The 25225-nt window shown below is 43.5% G+C and overlaps 1 protein-coding gene and 1 non-coding gene across 2 annotated transcripts in view; both read right to left on the minus strand.

Moving 5' to 3' along the window:
- Window positions 1–823: 823 nt before the first annotated feature.
- The window catches only part of LOC104481700 (gamma-aminobutyric acid type A receptor subunit rho2), a 31023-nt gene continuing 6621 nt past the window's right edge, over window positions 824–25225 (minus strand). The window contains exons 2-9 of the mRNA XM_010123028.2: window positions 24844–24950; window positions 14615–14682; window positions 10678–10901; window positions 6899–6981; window positions 6340–6480; window positions 5395–5547; window positions 3179–3375; window positions 824–1132 (exon numbers count right to left, since the gene is read on the minus strand). Of these exons, the coding sequence (XP_010121330.1) occupies window positions 824–1132; window positions 3179–3375; window positions 5395–5547; window positions 6340–6480; window positions 6899–6981; window positions 10678–10901; window positions 14615–14682; window positions 24844–24950 (1282 nt within the window). The remainder of the gene's footprint in view (window positions 1133–3178; window positions 3376–5394; window positions 5548–6339; window positions 6481–6898; window positions 6982–10677; window positions 10902–14614; window positions 14683–24843; window positions 24951–25225) is intronic.
- On the minus strand, window positions 6046–6118 carry TRNAF-GAA (transfer RNA phenylalanine (anticodon GAA)). The gene has a single exon. It is a non-coding gene; the product is annotated as a tRNA-Phe (tRNA).

The following is a 25225-nucleotide window of genomic DNA, read 5'->3' on the forward strand; positions in this document are numbered from 1 at the left end:
GTGCTACATATCATGTGCTCTGCTCAAGTTATACAGAGAACATACACCTAAACCCCCCTGGTTTCATTACCCACATTACCCTGGGAGTTGTCTTCTGTGAGTCTGTGGGCTTTTTTGCTCTGCTACATCATGACTCCTTACTTCTAATGTGGAAAAACAATGACCACCGACTCAAACATACCACCTGCACTCTGTAACCAACCCTGTTGATCCTGGTGGATCCTGTCCTAGTGGTATCGATGAAGGTCCTATCCAGAGAAAGCAGAATTTGGACCCTAAAAGGAGGTCTTCTTCATAAGTCAATGGAAAGAAATATAGTGTTCAGATGCCAAAGAAAAATAAAAGGATTTGCTCAAAAGCAGAGATTTTGAAATGGAAAGGCCTCATTCCGTTCCCTTATAGGAGATGTGCTGTCCAGACCCCGCCCTTGCAAGCTGCATCTGTCTAACCCCTGACAGCCCACAGTAAGGACTGTCTCAGGTTGTCCGTTGCACAGCAGGCATCGTCAGTGTGGCCAGCCCCAAATGGACATACAGCACCTTGGGTGAATGGTGAGCACATATTTTCAAGTATGAGAAACGACATGTGTCATAAAGCAAATGGGAGCTGGAGCGTGGGTCAGAAAGCAACCAGCACAGCAGGTTTCTCCATGATGTCTGTGCATGGAGTTGCCCACTGGAGGATGTGTCCTCCCCTTTACCCTCCAAAGAAGCAATAAAATAATCAGTTTTCTGTCTTTGTGTCCAGATTGGACTGAAAAAGAAGAAAAAAAAATAGAGTTTTGTAAATGTCTTCTGCTTCAGTTGCTGCTGTGCCAGCATGCTTAGCTAAAGACAGACCAATATATCAAATTAAAAAATATGTAGGTGCCTGGAAATATTAATCTTGAGTATTTGTCGATTGCATGACTGTTCTGGATGATGCGCAAGCCCACATGGCCCTTCATGCCTCTCTTCCTTGATGAATTAGATTCGTTGCTTATAGCTAAATGCACAACCATCTTTTCTTGCTTTTCTTCCTCTGGGACCATCTGGTTTCTTGTATATCCTGCCAGGCTGTTGGCATCAGATTCACTGTAGTTTCCATCCAGCATCATAGTTTTCGAATGAGGTATTCCACACGTACATGGGAACTAGGAACATAAACAAGAAATATAGCTGAAGACTGAAAGAGCACATTAGCAACAGAAACAATGCCCTTCTGTTAACAGACAGCTTACAAACATTTAAGCTTGACATTTCAGTTGAGATAATGTAAGTTTCTCTTTGAACAAAAAAAGTCATCTATTTTTTCTTGTGTTCCAAAAGGAAGAGATGTGGTTTAGCTACACTGCTTGGACAAGTGGCTTTAGAAAAGATTAGAAAAGTGCTTAGCAGACATAAAAACTAACCAAAAGGTTTTCTTAGCTAGCTTTGTTCAGCCTTGCTGTCCTGAGATTCCTTATTTTGCAGTCTTTGTGTTTATAAATAGTCAAGGACAAGATGCAGTTTTATCTGTGGAAGTGGCTTATACAGTACATGTTATGGAAAAAAAAAGGGGCCAAGTTTCTGGTTTCACAAGTACACATGTTTTCTTTGTAAATCTGATTTTAAATCAATGAGAGGACCAGTTAAAAGCCTAATGTAAAATCCCAGCTCTGTTGAAGTCGATGTCAAAACTTTCATTGTCTTCAGCAGCACCAGCATACATCCCACAAGCCCAGAAAATCAATGAATATAGGTAGAAGTTTGAATAGCAAATATTGTCTTCTACTGTTTAAAATCTGCATATTTTCTATACCAGCAATATGGATTGTATATTTGTATGCAATGAAAATTAACTCCAAACCTCCTCTCTGCTAGGAGTTCCTGCCTCTGATTCCCCACAGACTGTTTTCCTCACCCAATGACACTTTGCCCTCATTTACCTCCTCCACCAACTTTCATGTGTGAATTTCCAAGGACTTGTTTTCCAGGATAAGTTCAGCTAAAATAATTAAATGTACATACACAGAAATGTATATATCCTGAATATATATATATATATATATATATATATATATAAATGTATGTATACCTGAATATGTAATATTCAGGACACCACCGGAAAACTCTGCACTCAAGACTTTTTCTTCAAATTTTTTAACCAACAGGTCACATTGCTTACTGAAAACCTGAAAATCAACTTAAGAATTGTGTTCTGTTTTCTAGTCATAAGCTTGTGTGCAGAAAAACATTACAAGTTGCTTTACTTGTTAGACCCATGACTCTACGGGCACAGCTGAACACCAGTTGGGTTTTAAGACTTATTTTATAATAAGCAGGTAACCTCACAAGGAAGAATTGTATCAGACTATTTATCATGAACTGATGACAGATCTGGGAGACGGTGGGGGGTTGGAAGGGAAAGCAGTTAACAGCAATAAGCTAATTGCTGCAGGACCCAGCAGCAAAAGAAATTCTGCAGATCTACTCTTAGCCCCCAGGTCAAATTTTGATGAAGTGTCAACTAGGAAAGGTACTGGGCTGATAGATAGTCTTTTCTGTACTTCAAGGAAGTCATAGCAAGAAGTGCAAGGGGAAGAGAAGGACATGCAAAGCCCACAGAGTAGTTCAGCGAGGGAAATGTCATGGTCAAATCACAGCAGGGCCAGGATGCTCGGGGCTGTATCTAGTCAGGTCTTGAAAATCTCCAAGGATGCAGGATAAGACCTTTCATAGCACATTAAAAAGCACAAGCATAAACTTGGCTTACTGTTGTTTGTTTTTGTAATGGGGGACAACTCCACTTTTGCATCTATTGAATCCAGTTTCCAGAGTAAAGCTGACTAGAGGGAGGAAATTAATTTGCTCTGAATAACAGCTTTAGCTTAAAAATACAGCAATTGTGGCAGCTGCAGTGAAGTATCAGATTTGATACGTTCCCCTCTTGTCATCCCCACACAGTTCCATGTAACTGTCTTCCCCAGTTCAGATCACACTCTCCTCTTCTCTGACGTTTTTATGAAGACCCATGAGACCAATTCCTTTTTTTCTGGTTTTAGCAATTCAGCCTGAGGTGGAATGGTCTAAACAGACCCAGTTATACACACATGCATATCAGTTTTTCCCCATTTATAGTCACAAATCAGTCAATAAAAACTGATCAGCTGTAAGAAAAAAATGAATAAATCAATGAACAAAACAAAAGTTTTTCTTACCCTCCCCCGCAGTTTCCTCTCCTTCCGCTCTTGCACCGTAGTCAGGTAATTCACTGCTGCGTATTCCAGCACCGAGAGGAAGACGAACACAAAACTGACCCACAGGTAGATGTCCACTGCTTTGATGTAGGACACACGAGGCATGGAGGCGTTCACCCCAGTGATGATTGTGGACATGGTCAGCACGGTGGTTATCCCTGGAAAGAACCGGGAGAAATAAATGTTATTGGCTGATACAGTCCATAAGGCTTTTGTCTCAAAAAAAAAATCAGAAATTATGCTCTACATGATGCTCTAAAAGATGTTAGATATGAAATAAATTCATTATAAGTGTCTTTCCTGCCAATGCAGAACTGTTCCACTGCCTGCACTTCTGTGTGCATAGTGGGTTTAGTTTTGAGGAGCAACGGAGCAGCCATCATTTTTCTAGGAACAGCATCCATCCTTAACCTCCAGGATTTTAACACAGTGCTTACAGTCAGGTCTGCTAGGATCAGTGGTTATAAGGACTCCTGTTTCCAGTCTGGACCAATTTGTGTACAGGCACTGCCAGAAAGCAACCTAGTATGGACTTTGGGTCACAGCTAAAGACAATTTAGTCTAAATCACTGATCTTAAAAGGGATGTGCAGTAATAATTAAATGTTTTGCATGAAACCATGCAAAAGAAAAGCATTGTGTTTTTACCTCTAGGAATATTTGTCTTCAGTTCAAGTTGTGGGAATCAAAATGTTTTGAACAACCACCATTGTATTATATATATAGATGTGTGCATGTGTATGTGTTTATAAACATATATGTATGTATTTATGTTTGTATGCATATATATGTGTGTGAATATGTATGTATATATATACACATGTGTATGTGTATCTAGACAGATATAGATAAAATCTTGCAAAATAGTATATTCTTTGGATCATCATGGAAAGAAAAACATTTACAAGTTCCCAAAGACACTTAAATAGAGAAAACAGAACTAAAAATCATTCATAGCTACTTCAGCCATTTTGAAACAGTGACAGCTATAAACACAACTACTATTCTTCACTTTTCATCAGAATATAATTTTTTTTTAATTATATCCACTGAAAACATTTCTTTCAGTGGAGTAGACTCTCAACTGCCTCTTCTCATATGTTTGCTGCGGTGCACAGCTTTTTAAGTGTCTTGTGGGCTAAAATACTGGCTTTAAGCTTTTAGTATGGGAAGCCTTACATATTAACATTCAGAGATTTTTCCTATTACATTTTTGCCTTCCTCTAACCTATATATGGAATTATAAATCGACTCCTTTTTATGCTCAGCTGAAAGGATTTCCTCCAGTCCAGACACAGAAAAAACTCCTCCTAAATGTCCAGAGATGCAGATTGGTGTGCATAGGATTTTCAAGCAGCTCCTTCTTCGCTTTCCCACTCCCTCAAATGAGAGACCTCCCGACCCCAGAAACACTGGACCCGCAGTGTGAGGCACCCCTGGGAGAGGAGAAGCCTCACCTCAGGGCTGGTGTTCTCTCATCCTCAGCAGTGCAGATGTGAGAGAAAAGCCATGTTCCCTTCACTGTCCCACTGTTGTCTGACGCCTGATGTTACAGAGATGCCCCGAGTGTCCTCAGGGGCACACTAGATGGAGGGACACTTAAGTCTGCAGGTGCTGATAGGACTAGATCCCTTGCTGCCTTTCTTTCCTAACTTTGTGAAGATATGCCACACCAGTACCCTCCAAGCAGTCTAGAGAAGGCTACCGGCCACGGCACCGCTGGGACACCCACTACGGCAGCTGGGACCCAGCAGGATTCTGCTCATGAAAGCCACTCACGAAAATTGTAATAAAAGCCTTAGACTCCCTGTAGATGCCTAAACTGCTGTGAAACTACCTTCACCGACGGCATGAAGAGTCTCACTGATGCACGTCTCAGAACAAGAGGGAAAAATCTTGATTCATTGACTCATAAATACTGAAATCTCTCTTCTCTGCCAACTTTATTTTTAAAAGCACAGCCCTTTCTGTCCTGAGCTAAGTAGAAATCATGAGGACTACTTAGTGATGAAGGACTTAAGAGAAACTGCAAGTTTTACATTATATTAATCATCAGATGAAACAAACATTTGCTTGCCCAATATCTTTAACCATCAAAATGAACAGTTCCCTTTCCTGACAAAACTTTCACATTCAAAAGATTTTCACACAGTCATGGCTTGTTGCAGTTGCTCTCACCCAAAGAAACTCTGGCAGGAACTGCTCGGCGATCAATCCAGAAGGACACCCAGGACAACATGACCATCAGAGTGGCGGGGAAGTAAGTTTGGAGTAAGAAGAAGAAAATGTGTCGGCGTAAAGTGAAGTTTATATAGAGGCGATTGTACCAACCTTTGAGAGAGGAGAAAAGCCAGAATCATAGAATTATAGAATCATAGAATAGTTTGGGTTGGAAGGGACCTTTAAAGGTCATCTAGTCCAACCTGCCTGCAAGGAGCAGGGACATCTCCAACTAAATCAGGTTGCTCAGAGCCCTGTCCAACCCGGCCTTGTATGTTTCCAGGGATGGGGCATCCACCACCTCTCTGGGCAACCTGTTCCAGTGTTCTACAACCCTCATTGTAAAAAACAATGTCTAATCTGAATGTCTAATCTTCCTTATGTCTAATCTGAATCTACCTCCCTCTATTTTAAAACCACTACCCCTTATCCTATCACAACAGGCCCTACTGAAGATTTTCTTCTTGTCTTTTCTGTAGGCCCCCTTTAGGTACTGGAAGACCACTATAAGGTCTCCCCAGAGACTTCTCTTCTCCAGGCTGAACAACCCCAACTCTTTCAGCCGGTCCTGATAGGAGAGGTGCTACAGCCCTCTGATCATCAAAACACTGCTGAAGCCCGGGATTGAACCAGGGACCTTTAGATCTTCAGTCTAACGCTCTCCCAGCTGAGCTACTTCAGCTGGTGGAAAAGGTTTTATTGGTAGGTACAGAGAGACAATATCTTTCTTTTGATCTTTTCTTCCTAAAGGGTAGTGAAAAGAGAAATTGATCTTGCAAAAAGTGTATATTGTCCAGACCATGGAGACTATATTTCAGTGACGTATAACCGCAAGAGCTCTCTCACACATAGTTAATATAATATTAGCTTTAGCAATAGCATTAAATTAGAAAAGGCCAATACCTGTGCTACTGTAGAAAGCCAGTCTTGATGTAGTGTGGAATTTTTGTATCAAAAACTGAGACAAAGAAATCTTTTCGTCCGTTTTCAGAGATTCATTCCCATTTTTCCAATACAGCATCAGATCTTCATCAGTGTAAGCATCTTAGCAAAAGAAAAAACACAATGTGATGTGACTTTAGCTTGGAGGGGAAACAGAAGTTAATAGATCCAGTCAAAATGAACAAACACAAATCTTTGGTATGAAGAATGCCACAAATAAGTTTGCCGACAACAGTGAGTTAAAAAGATGTTGCCATACAATATACCATATACAACAATAATAAATCCAGGTCACCGTGATTCAGAGAAATATATCCTCTTTTTACTCCATGCTGATGAAATGACAGCTAGAATGGTACTTTTCTGAGCACCACGTATCAAAAATCATAAACAAGGTGTTGCTGACTGATAAGATGAACTATTTTTTCAGGCTCTAAAATAGACTGTATTCTGAAATGTGTCCAGTCTATGTGCAGCCAGCCACAGAGCACGTTGAGCTAGAAAGAGGGATACAACATACAGCTTTCCAGCTCCAGAGAACACGTCTGAGAGTCCAGGGGGAAGCGGCTGAAGTCCATGTTGCACATTGCTGTCACTGTGATCCTAGAAGTCAAAAATTAGAATGGTTGGTTTCTGTGGGGAGCAATGAAGGGAGAACCATTATCACAGATAAATCATTCTGCAGCTTTAAAGCCAGCAACGATGCATAATGGTAGCATAAAATCCCCAGGAAAATGCCTACCAATTCTCCAAGTCCAAGCGAGATGGATTATACACCGAAACTCCAAGGAAACTGTAATTTTAATATCTATCAAGGAACTAAAGCACTATCTTGGACATCACAGTAATACCAGTGTCAGTACGGATACTTCCATGGTGTTTTATATCCAACTATTTCCCTAGAAGGCAACAACATAAAACAACTTCACCATTAACATTCACAGGTTCCTTATGTTCAGTTTGATTCAGGTTTCCTCATTTTCCCCACTGCTCAGTTTCCTCCATACTCACCCCAAAAATGATGCAAGCCTGAGGAACATGACCATCCTTACTGCAAGCCACAAAATTCCTCCAGTATATATATTATTAAGGCAAAAGCAGTTTCTTTCAGTCCTCGATCAAATTCTTTTAATCTGTGGGGTGTATTTCGGGGGCAGAGGGTGTAAAACAGATACAGCTGTTTTTCAGCAAGTAAGATTTGCCTCTGTTAAGTTCATGTCTTAGCTAAAGCGCTGCAGCAATCACAGCTCCAGTTTTTAAATGAGTCCAGTTGTGCACAATGTTACATAACAAGTTTTCCAGTGGGTCAGTGAGCTTTCTCTTGTGGACAGATTTGCAGTGGAGCTCCCAATTCCGTAGAGGCAAATCAGCTATGAGTCATCAGTTCAGAGGCTGACTTACGTTGGCTGTGACCATTTTCTAGATTCATTGCAGATGTTGATAAAGAACTTTTCTTCTGTTCAAGGGACTGAGATCCAAATGGTACTTTGACCTACACACTCATCGTCCCTGAAACGTCTCTGTTCATTTTCACTATAAAACTAGAGCAAAATTTTGTCTTATGAGCAAAATTTCGTCTTATAAGCACTGGACATCCACTCTTGGGCAGCCAGATCACATTCTAAGTGTCCTAAACAAGACCAGGCCCAAATAATCACTTAATTTTTTGTTCTCCTTTGATTTTATGAATGGAATTACCATATAACTCTTGTGCAGTCAGCTGTGGTTATTCGCATGCTTCTCTCTCGTGGGGTAACATTAGAAAGTTCTATAACCTCCTCAACAGTTCTCAGAAAACTTTGAAAGTAAAAACTCTGCAGGTGGGCAAATGAACAGACCTGCACAGAGCCAATGTTTGCCATTAAAAATACATGTTCCTTCATTTTGGTTGTTGAATACTGCTAATAAGTAGTGTGCTGCTGGGTTTAGCACATGAGAACTGCAAGGTGTGAGCAACGGAAACCGATAGTCAGCTACACTGACCAACATCTGTCAAGAAGGTCTGTACCCTCCTCCTGCTCTTCTCCCCTCAGTGGTGATCCAAGTTTACATCTAACCTCCTTCTTAATTCTTGTTTCTCCTTCTTTTCTCTCCTGCTACATGGTACCTCCATCCTCATCTAGTTCTAACAAAACAGACAGCATCTTAGTTAAGGGGTGAGTAATGAGACCTTTGATGCAATGAATGGAGATACTAAATGGGTTCAGAATAGGGAAAGCATTCCTAACTGTTTGGCCAAGATGGGATTTTCATCTTTAAGACCAGGCAAAACGAAATGGCCATATGGTGCACACTCTTTACTTAACAGACATACATTTTCTGTGGTTTGTTTAAAATAAATTCAGCAGAATTATATTTGGACTATGAAACCTGTGAAGCTTAGAGCCTCCTGGACTGGTGGGATATTGTCCTACTTGGGACAAGATTACCTAATATGCTCATTCTTCAAAGAGAAGTAGCGTCCTGAATCAAACTTTAGAGAAAACCTTTCCTAGGTTTTGAGAATTATTTTAGCATGGATGAAGTGAACAAATTCCAGAAAGATCCCAGAACAGAAATCCTTGGCCACAAAACATTCAAAGGTCATTGTACACTGAGAGCACATTTTCTGTCCTGGGGAAATGTCCTTTTTTCTGGGCTCTCGAGCTTTTCTCCTCTGGTGGTGTATTTCTATCTGCATCTCTTTTTGCATTATTCTGAAGGAAATTAAATCTGCTGGGCTGCTGATATCAGCAGCCATAATGGTGGCCTGGTCAGAAGGGGGAAATTACTGAGCAAAAGTAAATGTCTGCTGAAATGTTTTGACAGAGAAAGGTCTGTCAGCCTAGGAGGAAGACACATCCTTGAGGAGCACAGCTGCCCCTTTTTAAATGCAGATGGGGTACCTAGAAACTGGAGACATCCTGAGATACCATCAATAAGTGCAAAAAAAAAGGGACTGTAAAGGTAATTTATTGTCTGAAAAGGTGGAGAATGGTCTGGAAAATAAAAATTGGGCTGAAAGAACAGAAAACATCATCATCTATTGGCCATCACAGGTGAAAAATAGAAATTAATAGCACCACTTGGCTGCTCAAAGTCGTAGTGTCCTACACCCTCTTATGTCTCAGATATAAGGAGAACATAATTTTTACCAAAACAGAGCCTCTCTCTTCAAGAACTCCCTATGCTACTTGTGCTTTTCCATTCCTAAAGAAGTTGAATTCACCGCATGAACTTTCTGCCAACTCTTAGACTCTCATCAGGGACAACCGGCTGACCTCAGACTCTGTGACGCAGAGCATCTCTGAAGGGTTTGTTTGTATTTGTCCTCCCACTCCTGGGATGATTTGGTTGACTTGGTGATGGCATCATTTAATACCAGTATTATACATTCATACAAGCAATCTATAAGTATACCTGCAGTTATACTGTTGATGAGTTGCTCCACTAATGGTAAGTTTGTAGTAACCCATAACAATATATACCTTGTTGGTTATTGCTGTTATTGTCTGTTGCCATACGATTGATTGATGTTATATTATTGATAGCTGATACTAATTTGTAATAGCATGATATCTATATATATATTCACTTCATTAGTCATAGATATACTTGCTAGTGGTGATTTTGTCATAGTTTACTTGCTAGTGGTGACTTTTGTGGTATTTTTTTGTAATCTGTAATAAGGTAGAGAAGTTTAGAGGATTAAGCCTCCATGTCCTTGTGTATTACAGAATCCTGCAAACCCGCGGTCACAATCTGTGTACCCACGCAAGCCAAATAACCCTTCAGATCATGACAGACGTGCTTCAGGATTCTTCCAGCCAACAAATCTGCTAGAAAAAGGGGACTATAGAGCGTCTTTAATAGTGCCATTTCAGCTTTAATAAACTTAAACCTTTACATCAACACACAAACATCAACAAAAAAAAAAAAGAAGAAAGTTTTTCTAGACAAACAGGAAGCAAAATAGGATAATTATAGAGGTCACCATCTGGTATACCAGCAGCTTCCAGTTTAATCACACACTGACCCCGGGACGAACACTCCCACTTGACTAAGCCCTCCTCTGACTGCAAAGAGTTAGGGGAATGCTTCCCCGGGGAGGAGATTATCCTGTTACTGCCCGCAGCATGGTTTCTCACAGCTTCCTGCAAAGCATTTTGTACTGGACATACTGGAAACAGGGCTCTGCATCAGCACAGGGAGTAGCAGGGTTGGCAGTAGCAGTCCTGGGGGTCACCAAAACCATGCTGGGAGCAAAATTGACAGCGAAGTGCCAGGGGATGCTCAGGAGCAGCGGGGTTGCACTGTTACCTCATGCTGTAGAGGACATGACCATCAGGGAACACTCGTAGCATGATGTTGTCCGTGGTGGTATCATGAATGAAGGACCTTTTGGAATGCACAAAGAAGACATCGGGGACCCAGATCTTCTTCACCAGCCTGCCATCGAAGGTCATGCTCTTGTTGGTGGTGCTGGGAAATGAGAGACGCTCATCCTTCCAGTAGTGCCTTAAGTACAGAGTCATGGTGAAATCCTTCACAAAAAAAAAAGGAAGAGAACCAAAGAAAAATCTGTCAGTGTTACTCTGTATATATAGGAAACACCACAAAAAAAATCTCACTCCTACTAGGTAGATGAAATCCCTCCCCTCTCAACTCCTGTTTCTTTCCTCAACCAATGCTCTTTGTGAATAGATTTTCCTGACAAAACAATTCCATTCAAACCAAAACATAAATGACCCATCAATGTATTACAGTACCCAGTAATATTCAGTCCCAAAAGGGACATAAATATGCCCCAAGAGAAGCAATGTCCCACAGAAATGATTCTTCAGCCTTGGCAGAATTATCTTGAAGGACTATGGTATCAATAGCATGTTCAAGAGGAAAAACTTTAAAAAATAGCTTAATATTCAGGTTAAACACTAAGAAATTTATCCCCAAAAGGACTAAATCATTGCAAAGAGCAACCAAGTGAGGGAACTGTTTTTCTACCATACAAGAGCATAAATAAAGCTCCCTTTTAAGCTTGTTGAGGGGGCAGGAACTTCAGTCGCACGAAGGAAAACATCTGTTTGTTGATCCCAGGCTGGCAGCTGCTGCTTTCAGAGCTGAATCTACTCTCCTATGCTGAGAGATCAAATACACTTGTTTTCTTTATATACCCAATTAAGTCAGTGGTTATGGGAGCTGCAGCTGCCAAACCCAGGCAGGCAGCAGCACAGGCTGGGATCGCTTCCTAACCACACAGCAACTGCTTTCTAAAACCACCACCACCACATAATTTTGCTTTCCTCATGACAAGCCATGGGTTAATCTGACTCTCCGTTTCACAGGGCTGCCTGGCAACCGTCTCGCATTGCCAATAGGTTTTTCATGAATTCATTGAAGAAGTCTCTAGTACCAACCCTCACCTTGCTGCCTTGGCATGGGGCAGAACTGGCCAGACATCTCCCTCTCTGACCATGGAAGGGATCAGCCAGAGGGACACTTCTGCCCACCACCTGCAGGTCCCCACCTTAGCAGACTGGTCCCAGCGTCCACCCCTGCTGCCCCCAGGGATGCTGCTAGCTCCTGTTCCCTACTGGCCACTGGCCACCTTCCCCTTACAGCCATGGTCCCAAAGACACACTTCCAGTGACTGCTGCTACTGGCAGAGCTTAGTTTGCAACCTGGCTGGAGAAGCCAGGCTCAGGGGCTGGAAATCAAGCTCATCAACTTGATCAGAGCTGGGAAAAAGGAAACTAAGGAAGAGGCATAACTGATCATTTTTTAAGAGTCAGTGCCAGTTACACCGGAAGTCAAAAAAGGGGTGAAAAAGAGCCTGGCTGTTCAGGGTCACCAGCCCCTGCCTCTTCACCCTGGGCAGCCCCTGGCCATGACATGAGATGAAGGGACACAGAGCCCCGGGAGAGGAGAGTCAGGCAGCCTGAGACTGCAGCTGCAAAATGCCTCTGGGCAGCTCCATCATCAGAGCACGGGAGGGATAGGGACTGATGTGGCATCAACCAGGCGACTTACAGCCACCACAAAGGAGGGACAGGAGTGCCTGCAGGGACAGCATAGAAAGGGCCACATGATGTTTCAGGTCATCCATTTCCCCATCCCACCGGGCAGGAGATCTCTGCTTTCTCTCCTTCAATCCCCTTCTCTGTTCAAACTGGCCTCCAATGGCCAACACACAGGGCACCAAGTGCTGCAAACATGAATCCAAAGCAGTAGCTGACGACAGGTTCTAAGTATAAAATCCAACTTACAGATGTTTTCTCATGGCATGAGTGAAATAAGGCAGTTTGCAATCACTGACAGCTTGTTCCTGTCTGACCAGCACACACGCTAGTTACAAGCCAAGAAAAGGGGTTTATTTCACCACTCATGAGTAGGAAAATCCCTTAGGAAACAAGTTTTACCACAAACTGAGAGAATGGCAATACCTGCTGGAGGCACAGCGAATGAGGATAGACAAGTGTCTCACTTTTGGCAGCATATTTCGTGTTCGTACCACACTCCAGGTACCCTCAACGAGCATGCCCTGCCAGTGCCCACAGCAGCAGCCTGTCCATGTCAACCAGACAGGCACCAGTTTTAAAACCAGGTGCTTTAAACAGCCCCCAGCTGCTGCCATTGACTCGCATTATCGCAGGTACAGCAGTTTGCAGCTGGTGACACTTCGGCCTGGTGTTTCTTTGGGGCACTGGGTGCCTGCTCAAGCAATGATGGGTAAGGACTGCCCAGCCGAGGGTACCTGATTGCCCAGCCAAGGGTACCCGATTTCTAGGGCCCCTGACCCTTCAGGGTGGTTTGAAACAGGCCCTGCCTGCAGCTGTGCCCGGCCTGCCGCCAGGAGATGAGGAAGGCAAGCGGCTGCCTGCCTCCCCTGGCCATGCAGGCATCTTACTGCCCGTTTTCCTCTCTGTGAACACCCCACACTGGGACAAACCACTGGAAAAACAAACCAGGGTAATCTGGGAGATTCTTCTTAAACCCCAAATACAAATCTGCAACTGCTGTGGAAAGTGCTTGTCCTGTGCTGGGAAAACAGGGCTGCAGAGCTGCCCATGCAAAGGGAGAGAAAGCTGCCCTCAAAGCTTTCTGATGGGCAAGGTCTTTGTTGAAATCAGGTGCTCCTGACAGAAAGCATTGCAGGTTATTTACTTGCACTAATTAGGGCTTTTTGCTGCTATGACATTATCTTGATATATTACAGCCCCAAGTCTCCTTGCGACAGCCATTTCCTGCGCTGACAGCTCCCTCCCTATGCATGTATTCTCCCCAAACCCTCTCTTTCAATATCCAGGCAGGCAAGATCCTTTCTTTTAATGAAGGTGTAGTTGCACCACAATAAAAACTGATCAGTCTAAAGCTCTTCCTTTAATCTTCATGTTTTGCCTAGACCAGAGAAGGTGCCGAAAAACAGGGAGGAAAAGGAAGTAGGAAGGAATCAAGAAGCTTCCTCTCCTCCTCTATGTTTCCCTTTCCACTTCTCTTTCTAGTGTTTTATTCCATTTCCTATAGTTAAACTCAAACAAACAAACAAACAGGAAAATTTTCGTGAAGACTCCTTTTGCTGGGAACACCTTGAAACCTGTTGGAACTTAACAACTGCATGTATTTCTTCCTCTGCTTTAAGTAATAACAAAAAATAAAGATACTAAATCACAATTGAACTTGCTGCAAATTTCCTGAAGTGCATCATCAGTGGTGGAAAGACTGTTCCCCCACACCAAATTCCACTTTGGCAGAGGCAGTTCAGGCTCCCTGGCAGTTCCCACTTGCACGCCTCAGTGAGGTTACTCCAGTGATGAAGAAGCAGGAGCAGCTCCTTCTCATATACATCCCCAGCTTAATTTTCTAATGTGCCTCCCAGAATCGTGCATTTAACACAAATGGCTCCCTAAGGAGGAAAACTCTTGCAGTAAGGGCAGCTTATGTGAACTTCACCTTATACCTTCAAACCTTCCTATGTGGCTGTTTATACTTTTGGTCATGATAGATCCCTCATAGCACTGACTATTCTCCCATTTAAGGTCCCTTTTTTCTTCATACTTTTAATCTTTATCTGAAGATACAGAAATAAGCCTTTGATCACCTAGTTTTAGCATGTCTTTACTTCTGAATATCAACCTCTTTGAATTTGCCAAATGCTGCCGTTACTTTGATCTGACCAACAATTCAACACCCACAGGTTTCAAGTGGGAGGGACTTTTTATGACTAGGAATAATCGAGGCTTAAAAGAGGATTACGTACCATGTCAACCTCAGAAATACTGTCCAAGCTTTCAACTTGCACATCCACCCCAACAGGAATTGCAGGGCCTGTAGGAGAATGAGATTTAGAAATGCAAATAACTGTTCTTTTATATCATTTGCATTTAATTAGCACTATAAGGTGGCATGTGAAACATTTCTGAGCTTATGTTATACTTTTCTGCCCATGATTCTTCACGAGGGGGTCAGGGGAAGAGTCAATTAATAACCATGTGAGGTCCCCCTTGAAACACAGAATTATCTTCAGCTTGGCATGTGCTGCAATGTTGACGCTCTGCCCAGCTAATCCAGAGCTTGGACGAAACATTTGCATATGTTTTTAAAAACTGAGCCATCCCATCATAAATGTTAGGCTTTTATGAACAAATTTAGCCTCAAAAACAGAGGACTGAGAGCAAGAAACTGCAAGCAACAAGCTCATTTCTTTTCAACAAGGCAAGCTACATTAAACTCTCAAGAGTCTATCACAATTTCCATTCATATGACTCATTGATGATTTTAATATTTTTCCACAGTCGTTTTAAAATTAGCAACCAGAGAGTTCACAAAGAGTAAATAAGCAGAAAACAACCCATAATAAATGCATACTCCTCTATTAGTAGAAATCCTGTATCAAAACTTCACTGTAAATTGCTGGTTATTAATGACCAAGAACTCCTCAAGTTCCCTATAGTGTCTCCTCAGTTTTTTCCCTTTTCCGATGCACTGAGGAGGTAAGGGCCTACAAAGACGTGTACACCAAGCCATGATCCACCAAGGCAGGTCAGCAGGAACTGCTGAGGAACAGTCCAGGTGGATCCACTGATTCCTTGAGCTCTAAGCATGTGGCAGAGGGTCCCACAGGGCATGCCCATGTGCATATCTAAAGCATATCGCCAGCCCGAGCACCATCAGTGAGACAGACTGTGATGAAGGAAGTAGAAGCTCTACAGACTTGCCTGGGACTTGCTCAGCAGAAATCAAGTATTCAAGGACCATAGTGGCCTCCGTGAAGATTTACAAAGATTTTTAGCACCTAGATTTCACCTAGATTTTGAACCTGATTAGCAGTTAGACAGCATTTAAGAGGCATCACAATCCTTTTGTAGATCCAGACCCATATTTGTGCAGTGCCATGCACAGCAGGGCCTGCTGCATGCACGTATTTAGCTACAATAGCATCTTCCTCAAGAGCACATCCAAGCTCTGAATACGCTATAAGCCTAACAAGACAGCAGAACTGCTGTTTTGGAAATGCAGATCACTTTTGCAAGCTGCCATCTGTCCTGGTCCTGTACCTGCAGTGGCACACACAGACTCCCAGGCATCTTCAGCGTTTTTGAGTAGTCTTATATTTGCATCTGCTGAAGAGGAAAGAAATGCCAGTCTGGCTTCAGTAGGGAAAGGGTAATCGCAAAGCCTGTGAGACAAGCTGATTACTGCCGTTGGCCCTGGTACAGATTTTGCTGGGGCTTTGAAAAGCCAGCCTCACCGAATTACAGCAGAGCATGCTGACGGTGACAGTGTCCCCCTTCCACACAGGCGGCTTCCATCTGCCACACCCGCGCTGTACGTCAGCAGGGTAGAGGCACCCTGAAACGAGCCTGGTGGAGCAGGACCAGGCTCTTCCACACCACCAATGCCAATTTAAGTGACTGCTGCCCCCAGCAACGAAGTGGAAACATGGCTAACCTGGCACTTTTAGATGACTCCTAGATGCCTGCAAACACCTACATGTCACATTCAGACACACAGCTGTGCACTTCATGCTTATAATAAAATGTCAGCAAACATTCGTGCACTCCTATGCATGTCTTGGTGGTGTCTGTCGAAGTTGAAGGGTGTTTGCCAGGAAGATTTCGTTGGGGAGATATTCCCGTAAATCAGCACTGGCATGTTTCTCAGGAGCCCAGAGACTTTGGTAAGATTTTTCACTCAAATGACACAAGCCCATATTGCTCCCTTTCCTGGCTCCCTTTCAGTTGCTTATATCCTATAAGGAATCACTGGAGGCCAAGGAAATTCTCACCCTGTTGGCATTCATTTCCCCTTCTCACAGGTGTTCCCCAAAACAGGAAAAGCCACAAAGCCCCAGTCTGCACCTACTGATGAAACACAGACGTGCTGTCACAACCGTGTCCAGCCGCGGGGTTGAAGACTCTTTTCCTCTTGTACATAGGGCTTCACAACCCAGGTGTGCTCATTCAGCAGGCAAGACCTGTCCTGAGCCCCCTCCCCAAATTAGAGAATGACTTTCAGCAAAGGGCGAAGTTGCATAGAGGAGTAGGCTGAGCTTGCAGTGGGACCTTCTGTAGGAGCATTCAGCTTACTGACGCACAGAAAATTAACCCAGCCAAAACCAACATCAGCAGCAGCAGCAAGTGGACTATTTTCTTCTAAATCACTGACTTGAATCAGGGAAAGACCTACCAGGTGGCCGAGTCAGCTGCCAAGGCCAGAGGAGACAGGGATAGAGGAGGATAACAGGTCAGCAAGCCCTCTGCCTTGAGTGGTACCGGCTCAGCTCCTCATGAGCCAGTACCTGCCTGCCAGGCCAGGAAACGTGCTCAGTTTCTACTGATCTGGCCACAGAATGTGACTGTTCATCAGCCAGTGGATTCCTTCTCAGACCATCATAACTCATCAAAGAGAGGCAAATCCATGGCAAAATCATAGAATTATGGAATGGTTTGAGTTGAAAGGCACCTTAAAGATCATCTAGTTCCAACCACTTCTGCCATGGGCAGGGACACCTTCCAGTAGACCAGGTCACTCAAAGCCCCATCTAACCTGGCCTTGAACGCTTCCAGGGATGGGACATCTACAACTTCTCTGGGCAACCTGTTACAGTGCCTCACCACCCTGACAGTAAAGAATTTCTTCCTTATGTCTAATTTAAACCTACCCTCCTTCAGTTTAAAGCCTCTACCCTTTTTCCTGTTACTACATGGTCTTGTCAAAAGTCCCTCCCCATCTTTCCTCTAAGCTCCCTTTAGGTACTGGAAGACCACTATAAGGTCTCCTCTGAGCATTCTCTTCTCCAAGCTGAACAGCCCCAACTCTCTCAGCCTGTCCTCTGAGGAGAGGTGCTCCAGCCCTCTGGTCATATTCATGGCCTTCCTCTGGACTTGCTCCAACAGGTCCATGTCCTTCTTATGCTGGGGGCTCCAGAGCTGGATGCAGTACTCCAGGCTTATTACCCTTGCCATGCGTCCTTTCTTTTGACTGGCTTCTTGCCCTGGGAGAAGACATTGCTTATGTCCCTGGCAGATGTGTCCTTCCTAATAGGCAATTCAGCATTCTGCAGACAATGACTAGCACATGGCTCTTCTGTCATTCCACAAATGTGTTATCTCCTGGTTTGGCCAGAGGTAATGTGGAAATACTGTGGCAACGGCTTTGCAGTATTAGAATCATAGAATCATAGAATGGTTAGGGTTGGAAAGGACCTTTAAAGGTCATCTAGTCCAACTCCCCTGCAAGGAGCAGGGACATCTCCAACTAAATCAGTTGCTCAGAGCCTCATCCAACCTGGCCTTGAATGTTTTCAGGGATGGGGCATCCACCACCTCTCTGGGCAACCTGTTCCAGTGTTCCACCACCCTCATTGTAAAAAAAAAAGTTCCTGATGTCTAGTCTAAATCTACCTCCCCCTATTTTGAAACCACTACCTCTCGTCCTATTGCCACAGGCCCTTCTGAAGAGTTTCTCCCCGTCTTTCCTGTAGGCCCCCTTTTTAGGTACTGGAAGGCCACTATAAGGTCTCCCCAGAGAGATGGTCAGAGTAAGACACTTCAGAGAGGCTCCATAGTTCAACATAGTTCATATCAGGGCAGGCACAAGGCTGCCATCAGCTCTGCCTCTGGTTCTTTCTCTAGAAAGCATTTATAATTAATATTATTCATTGTCACACACAGCTGTTGTCATTGTGGTAGTGCCCACAGCCCTGCCATCCCAGACAGTCGTGTCAAGGTAGGCATGCTGCTAACAGAGAAGACACGGTCTCCACCAGGATGGCTTCCCAGTGTAATCAGGTTGTGTCAGAAGAGGAAGGCAGTGGTCAGCTACGGTATTTCCCACTGGGTCTCCCCAGTGCACACCTTGCTGGGCATCACCCCCTGCAAATTCCAGACTGCAAGAGACACGCTCTCTGTATGAAAGTTTAATTTAGCTTTGATTCAGGAAACCGACACCCATCCAAAGGCTATTTACTGCCATGATTTCCATGCTTGACTGAACACTAATCACAGATTAAAAAAAACCCCACAACAAAAAATAAACACATAAAACCAGAATCAAAAACAGAACACTGCCAAGTTGGTATTTGTCCCTCTCTTTCATTCCTTCCCTATCTGCTCTTGAAGATAAAATATTATGTCTATGTTCTTTTATTTTTTCATATTCATGCACCAAACACTCAGTTTGGCTCTCAGATAGCCAGCAGTTACCTCATGGCAAGGACAAAGTCTGAGGTTCAGCCTGGAGCTGAAACTTTGTTAAACTCAAAATAAAGAGTTCAGCATAAAGCTGGATGGTCTGGAAAGCACTTTAGAGGAGAGGCCTGAGGTTGGGTTGGATGTCTCGTACATCAGTGAAACTGCTTTTACTTTTTTTCTTTTCTGCAGTTAATCACAAATTTGAGGGATGATAAAACAGTGACTGTAATAGAGAGAAGCAAAAATCATCTGAACTCTGGACTCAAATGTGAAGTTCTTAATACAAACAGCATGAAGATGAGACTGTAGAAGTTACTTATCTGTGTGAATATTTACCCAGCCCTTCTTGGGGAAAATCCTACTACAGTCCAGCAGGAGCAACCACTGCTTTTCCCTTCTCCCTGCTCCTCATTCAGCACCTGAGGCTGAGGCAATGAGAAAGCACACGAACGGGGACGAGAGGAGGTTGAGACACCAAGACCCTTTGGAGAAGGCTTGGACAAGAGTTTGGGCTGAGCCAAGAGGAGTGGGTGAGGAGCCAGTGTTGCTGCCTGGGAGCTAGTGACAGGAATCGAACCATCACCAGGTTCTGCTTTAGGCAACAAGCATAACTGATAATGATATTTTTTTATTCACTTGGCCCATCACTCTTCAAAACTTCTACCAAGATAAAGTTTTGCAGCGGCACTTGATGGGAGCAACATTGTAAATGCATGCGGAGTCTGAAGTAAAACAGAAGCCCTGCAAAGAAATGCCCTCCTTAAACCACAGAAACAAACCCTGGGTTTCTGTAAACCCAGGGCTACAGCACACACCATTGAATTGTAGGGCTGTTGATCAGTCACAGAAAGATGTCAAGAGATCTTTGGTCTCAGCAATCGTTAGAGTCAGTCGGGATCTGCTAGATTTTTAGTCCTATCCCTCTAGAAACTAAACTGTTCAACCACCAGGACCCCAGATGCTTTGCCAAATTCCTCATCAAATGCCACTGGCGATGAGGAAACAGAAAAAAAATCTTTTTATTGAGAGGGAGCAGAGGATGAGGAAGGTGTGAATGGGAAGGCAAAAGAACAGATGAGATGGTATCTGACACACTGAGTATGTAGACAAGCGACAAGTAATCTAAGTAACTTAGATTATATTATTTTACATATAAATGTAAAAAAGCCCTCATCAACCAGCTTTTCCTTGTCATAAACAGTATTTTATCAATACTACTTTTTTTTTTTTTTTTCAGAGAGAGGAAATACAGAAGGATCAGCTTGGAGAATTACAAGTAGGGAAAGACCTGAACACTGTAACTCTGGAGAAATCTCAAAGCTCAGGCTCCTCTCTAGGATGTTCAGTGCTGGATAGGAAGCTGAATGAATCCACTGTAGAAGCTGTGGATTTGGCAAAGAAGAGGAAGCAGCGCTGCTTTGCTCAAAGACTGCAGCCCAGCAAAGCTTTGCAGATGATACTTTAGGGCCTCTGAAAAGTGTCAGTCAAAGTCATGGAATTATTCAAATTAAACACAAGCTCAAGTATTTATAGATCAAGGTCTAGAGAGAACTTATGTAACATTCAATGGAAACATTTCTTCCAGAAACAGCAAACATGTCAACATCAATTATCTCCATCACTGTCCACAGCAATATCTCGTGGAACACAAGTCCTAATTCAGCAGGACTGATATAACTAGAAAGCAAACCCTGGGCTCTGGACAGTGGCAGCTTCCAAGCAAGCTCGAGATGCTCACACAGTCATTAGTAAATTTGACATGATAAAAACTGGAAATGGAAAATAAGAGATTTTCCTTTTGAAGGATATATTTATATTTGCCTGGTGAGAGGGGATTTAAGTGACTTGAAGCACAACTCAAGGCTGATGGGAGCACTTCTGCTTCCTCTCTTGTATTGGGCAGTGTGCATTAGCCCAACAATTTTCTACGATTTACATGTGACATGACAGAGCACCCTTGCACCCTCTCACTGTGAAGGTACCACCTTCCGAAATTGCATCAGCAACATCTTATTTCTGTAAATTCCTGCATGTCAGTGTTCTCGCCTCAAATCAAACACGGGTATTAAAAACATACTCAGGGATCAGCTTGTCAAGGTGTTTGTGCCTTTATATGTCTTTATTCCTTTGCCAAGTTCACAACCCAGTGTCCTGAGAATTAGTGGCAAGAGTGCTCCCTCCTTTCTCTTTCTCCTGCAGTAAGTTGCTGAGTTTTGTGACCTACTCTTCGGTGAAACCCATTACACATTTGACTTAGGAGCTGCATACAAAAAAGATTCTGTATGGAAGACCTTCACATAAGACCCACTTTGCACTTGCATTCAGTGTTTGTACAAGGAGAACAGACCCACCTGAAGCGCAGATTTAATAAATCTCCATTTTGGGTGGCTTCTGACACTGAGAAGACTTGATGGCTTGTTTCACCTTACAGAAACTCCAGTTTGAATACCAAACTCTGCCCCAAGTTGCACGTGACATCTGGTTTGGAGCTAGTCCGTCCAGGGAACCCAGTCCAGTTCAGGATTGACTTGTCCAGAAGGTGCCCGACGTTAAAGCCTCTTGCACCCCAGCATGTCTTGGCACCTAAAACCACCCACTGAGGATCAGCATGAAAGCTGCTTGCAGCTTGAAAACTACTTGCAAGGGGTCAAGCAGTTCCCCGTCAGAAACAGGCACTGGCCAGACCCATGGTTTTTATTTTTTAACACGGCAGCAGGCTTTGGAAGATAGGGAAGAGCATGCTACCGTGAAAATGCCTAGAGTCAGTTCTCCACTCCAGCTCTGAGACTAAAGCTTTGTGACATCTCTTTAATTTTTTTCTTTGGCAGTGATTTCAAAGGCTCATTGTTTTTCTCTCAGACAGTCTCCCTGTCCCCTCATCTATCTTTGAAGGAGTGAGGCAGACGTAAGCCCTGAGATAAAAATATCTACATGGGAAACAAGCAGGTCTGAGACTGCTTTGCTGCTGGATATATTGCGCACACCCAGCGAGGCTCGGAAATGTCCATGAGGGATCCCATATCTGCCAGCTGCAAAACAGTCTTCAGTGTTTCTGTACATATGTGTGTGTATATAAACTTTTTTTTTTTTTTTAATGTAGGTATATACATGTCTGCGACCTCTTAGGTGTGGGCACCTTCCAGGCAATCACGACCAGGATACGCTCATCAGCTGCCGCATAACTGCAGAGGGCTTCGCTTCTCCGCATCCCATCAAGGTAGAAGCAAGTTTTATCCCAGCCCTTGATACAAAGCCTGAGTGAACTACTGATGCTCCATTCACCCCACCATTCATCCATCCTGACCAAAATACTGCGTGGAAAGGCAGCAAGGGCAGGCTGACACTAGGCTATTAGGCTATGAAGAAATATAATAAAAGTACAGCATTAGGCTGTTCCTCAGCAAAGACGATACAGCTATTTTAAGTATCAGCTAAAGCTGCTTATTCACAGGCTCCCTGTAAAATACGAGATGTCATAGATGAAATGCTTAAAATGGATGTTTAAGGAAGGCAGCAAAACAAACATTTACATAATCTTTGAATATTAATATTTGTAAATAATACCTGAACATCTGCTAGCTAGAACAAGGTCACTGACATGGAGATAACTCCCTAAGGGTCAAAAAAAATGCAGTCTCTTTTAGCTTGTGGAGGCTACTTTGAACATCAGCAAAGCAAAAAATGTTTGTCATTACCACCATACCCAACAGCCTGTCCCTAATGGGCTGGGACATGGCAAGACAACCATGCTTATTGGGCTGTTAATAACACAACTTACACAACATTTGCTTGCTCACTTGCTCTTTACAAAGATACTTTTTCTTGAAAAACCCTTCACCTTTCTCTAATGTTTTTCTTCCATTTCACCTTGCGTTACCCCAGCCTGGTCTGTCCAGTGGTCACAGCTGTGTTGGGCTGGCAGCTTGCTGACTGTTCTCTGCAGACCAGCAAGAGTCACTGTGGCCACCATAATAAAGCAGCTACAGACCCCACTCCCTTTTTAGCTCAAAGTTCAATGGTGACATTGTAGACAGGTCCACCAAAAATGTTGAAGGTTAATAGCTACCCATTATTTCACCAGCTTGGGAACCATCATATTTACAGTGCTGAGTTTCTTTGTAGTCTAATGTCACTCACAATTCCCTTAGGATGTTATTTATGTTTCCCAGAGTTGAGCTGTCTTTCCCACCAGCACCATAATGACACAGGCCTAATGCAACATCATGTTACTGACATCATTGGTTGGGAAAACCATTTACTGTTAAAACCAACTTTGTTCAACCTACAGTCACCACAATAAATAAGGATCCCATAGCTGCACTCTCTCTCTGAGCTGGCTATTTCTCTGCTTGCTCTATTCCCTCACATTTTAATACGACAAAATACAGCTTGGATGCCACTCAGTGAGACTAGTTTAGTAGTGACTGCTGTCTCATGATTTGGGATTCTCCTCCTTCCCACTGCTGTAATTTACAAGCCGTGCATGGTCCTGTCCACTCACCTGTCTATACCAACTGTGCAGTAAGGAGTGAAAATGGTCAGAGGAAAATGTATTTGCAGACAGATTATTACGTGACAGTGGATCCTATCTGAATGTAGGAGAAAAATAAAGCCAAGAAAATGTTAATGGTTCAGAAGCAGCCAGAGGAGCTTTCCACACTGCTCTCTTTTAAGCCCTTGGAGAGGGAAGAGAAGGACAGATGATCTACAGGATGAAAAGTAAGGGGGGTACACCCTCTGAGCTCATAGCAGGACAGGGCATACTTGGTATTTAGGGATGCATGTATACTATACAGAGCATGATATCTACTTCTTAGTGTCTAGTCTTCTGTTAGGAAATATGAAGCATATCAAATCATCAATCTATCTACACAGCTGTGAAACCATGCAACCTCTTATCCTCCTTCAGAAAACAAAATCCAGCAACACAAATTAGTGAAGTGTCTATCAAAATCAATGAAGTGTTGATCCCATCATTGGTAGTGTTCAAGGTCAGGTTGGATGGAGCTTTGAGCAATCCGATCTACTGAAAGAAGTTCCTGTTCATGGCAGGGGGACTGGAACTAGATGATCTTCAAAGGTCTCTTCCAATCCAAATCATTCTGTGATAAAGTACTGCTGTGCTGTGCGAGCCATGTGGCATGGCATTACATGATGGCACACAGTCACCCATACCCATGATGGAGCAGTGTGCCAACAAAGTAAAACCAGACTTGAAGGCAGTGGACATCCAGTGAACATTGCACAGATTCAGGCATTGCAGACAGAATGGAAGAATGGAAAAAAAAAAGAAGCCTAAAAAGTCAGGTAAAGAAAACTAAGACCAACAAATAAAGAAACAAAAGGAAGACTGAGCCAACAAAGTGGCTGGCTGAACAGTGCTGACAGTGGCCATCTCCTCCTGGAGCCAAGCAAGGTGGGATGTGATCTGCCTAACAAGTTCTTTGCAATTTGATCACATCAGCTGAAAAGCTCATGGCAACTTCACAACTACAAATAAACATGAAAACCTGCTTGTTCATCTTCTCAACAGGGAGGGTCTATCCCATGCTCTGGGGAACACTAGCCAAAATAAGAGCCAACTGCAGCAGCAGGAAGAAGTGTAGGAGCTGTACAGAAGACTATGAGGTGAGGATGATGCTTCTCTGAATTGCCTCAAATATCTCCTAAGACCACCCAAGTCCTTTCCCTTCACACTAGGGCATCTGGCCAGAGGAACTGTTTTAAAAAAAAAAAAGATTATTAATTAGATAATTAGATGAGCATGAAATTAGGAGAACCGTGTTATTCTCACCTCCAAAAGCCGGCCGCATGGTGAAGTCATGGTCATCGACTCTGAGAAGCTGATCCGTCTTTCCTTTCCAGGTTTTGGTCACGTCATGATTCTTCTTATAGATGTGACTGCAAAAGACAGCAATAGCGTTGGTGTGATGTCCCTGCAGCCCAAGCGGCACTCTGTGGCTGACCTCTGCCAGTCCGATTTCAGGGCCGCAGGAGTAGCAGCTTTGTGGGCGCAGCCCCCGGGAGGGAAGTGAGATTGCAGCCAGCACCACAGCACAAGCCAGCACAGCAGCCCCAACGCTGCCTCTCCACAGCGTTAACTCAGAGCTGGCCCCCACCGCTGGCAGCCCTGCCATCTTGGTTGGCTCCAAGATGGACACGGTGCTCCCTCCACC

Source organism: Chlamydotis macqueenii, chromosome 3 (genome assembly GCF_036417535.1).
Source record: "Chlamydotis macqueenii isolate bChlMac1 chromosome 3, bChlMac1.mat, whole genome shotgun sequence".
In the NCBI taxonomy this organism is placed as follows: Eukaryota; Metazoa; Chordata; class Aves; order Otidiformes; family Otididae; genus Chlamydotis; species Chlamydotis macqueenii.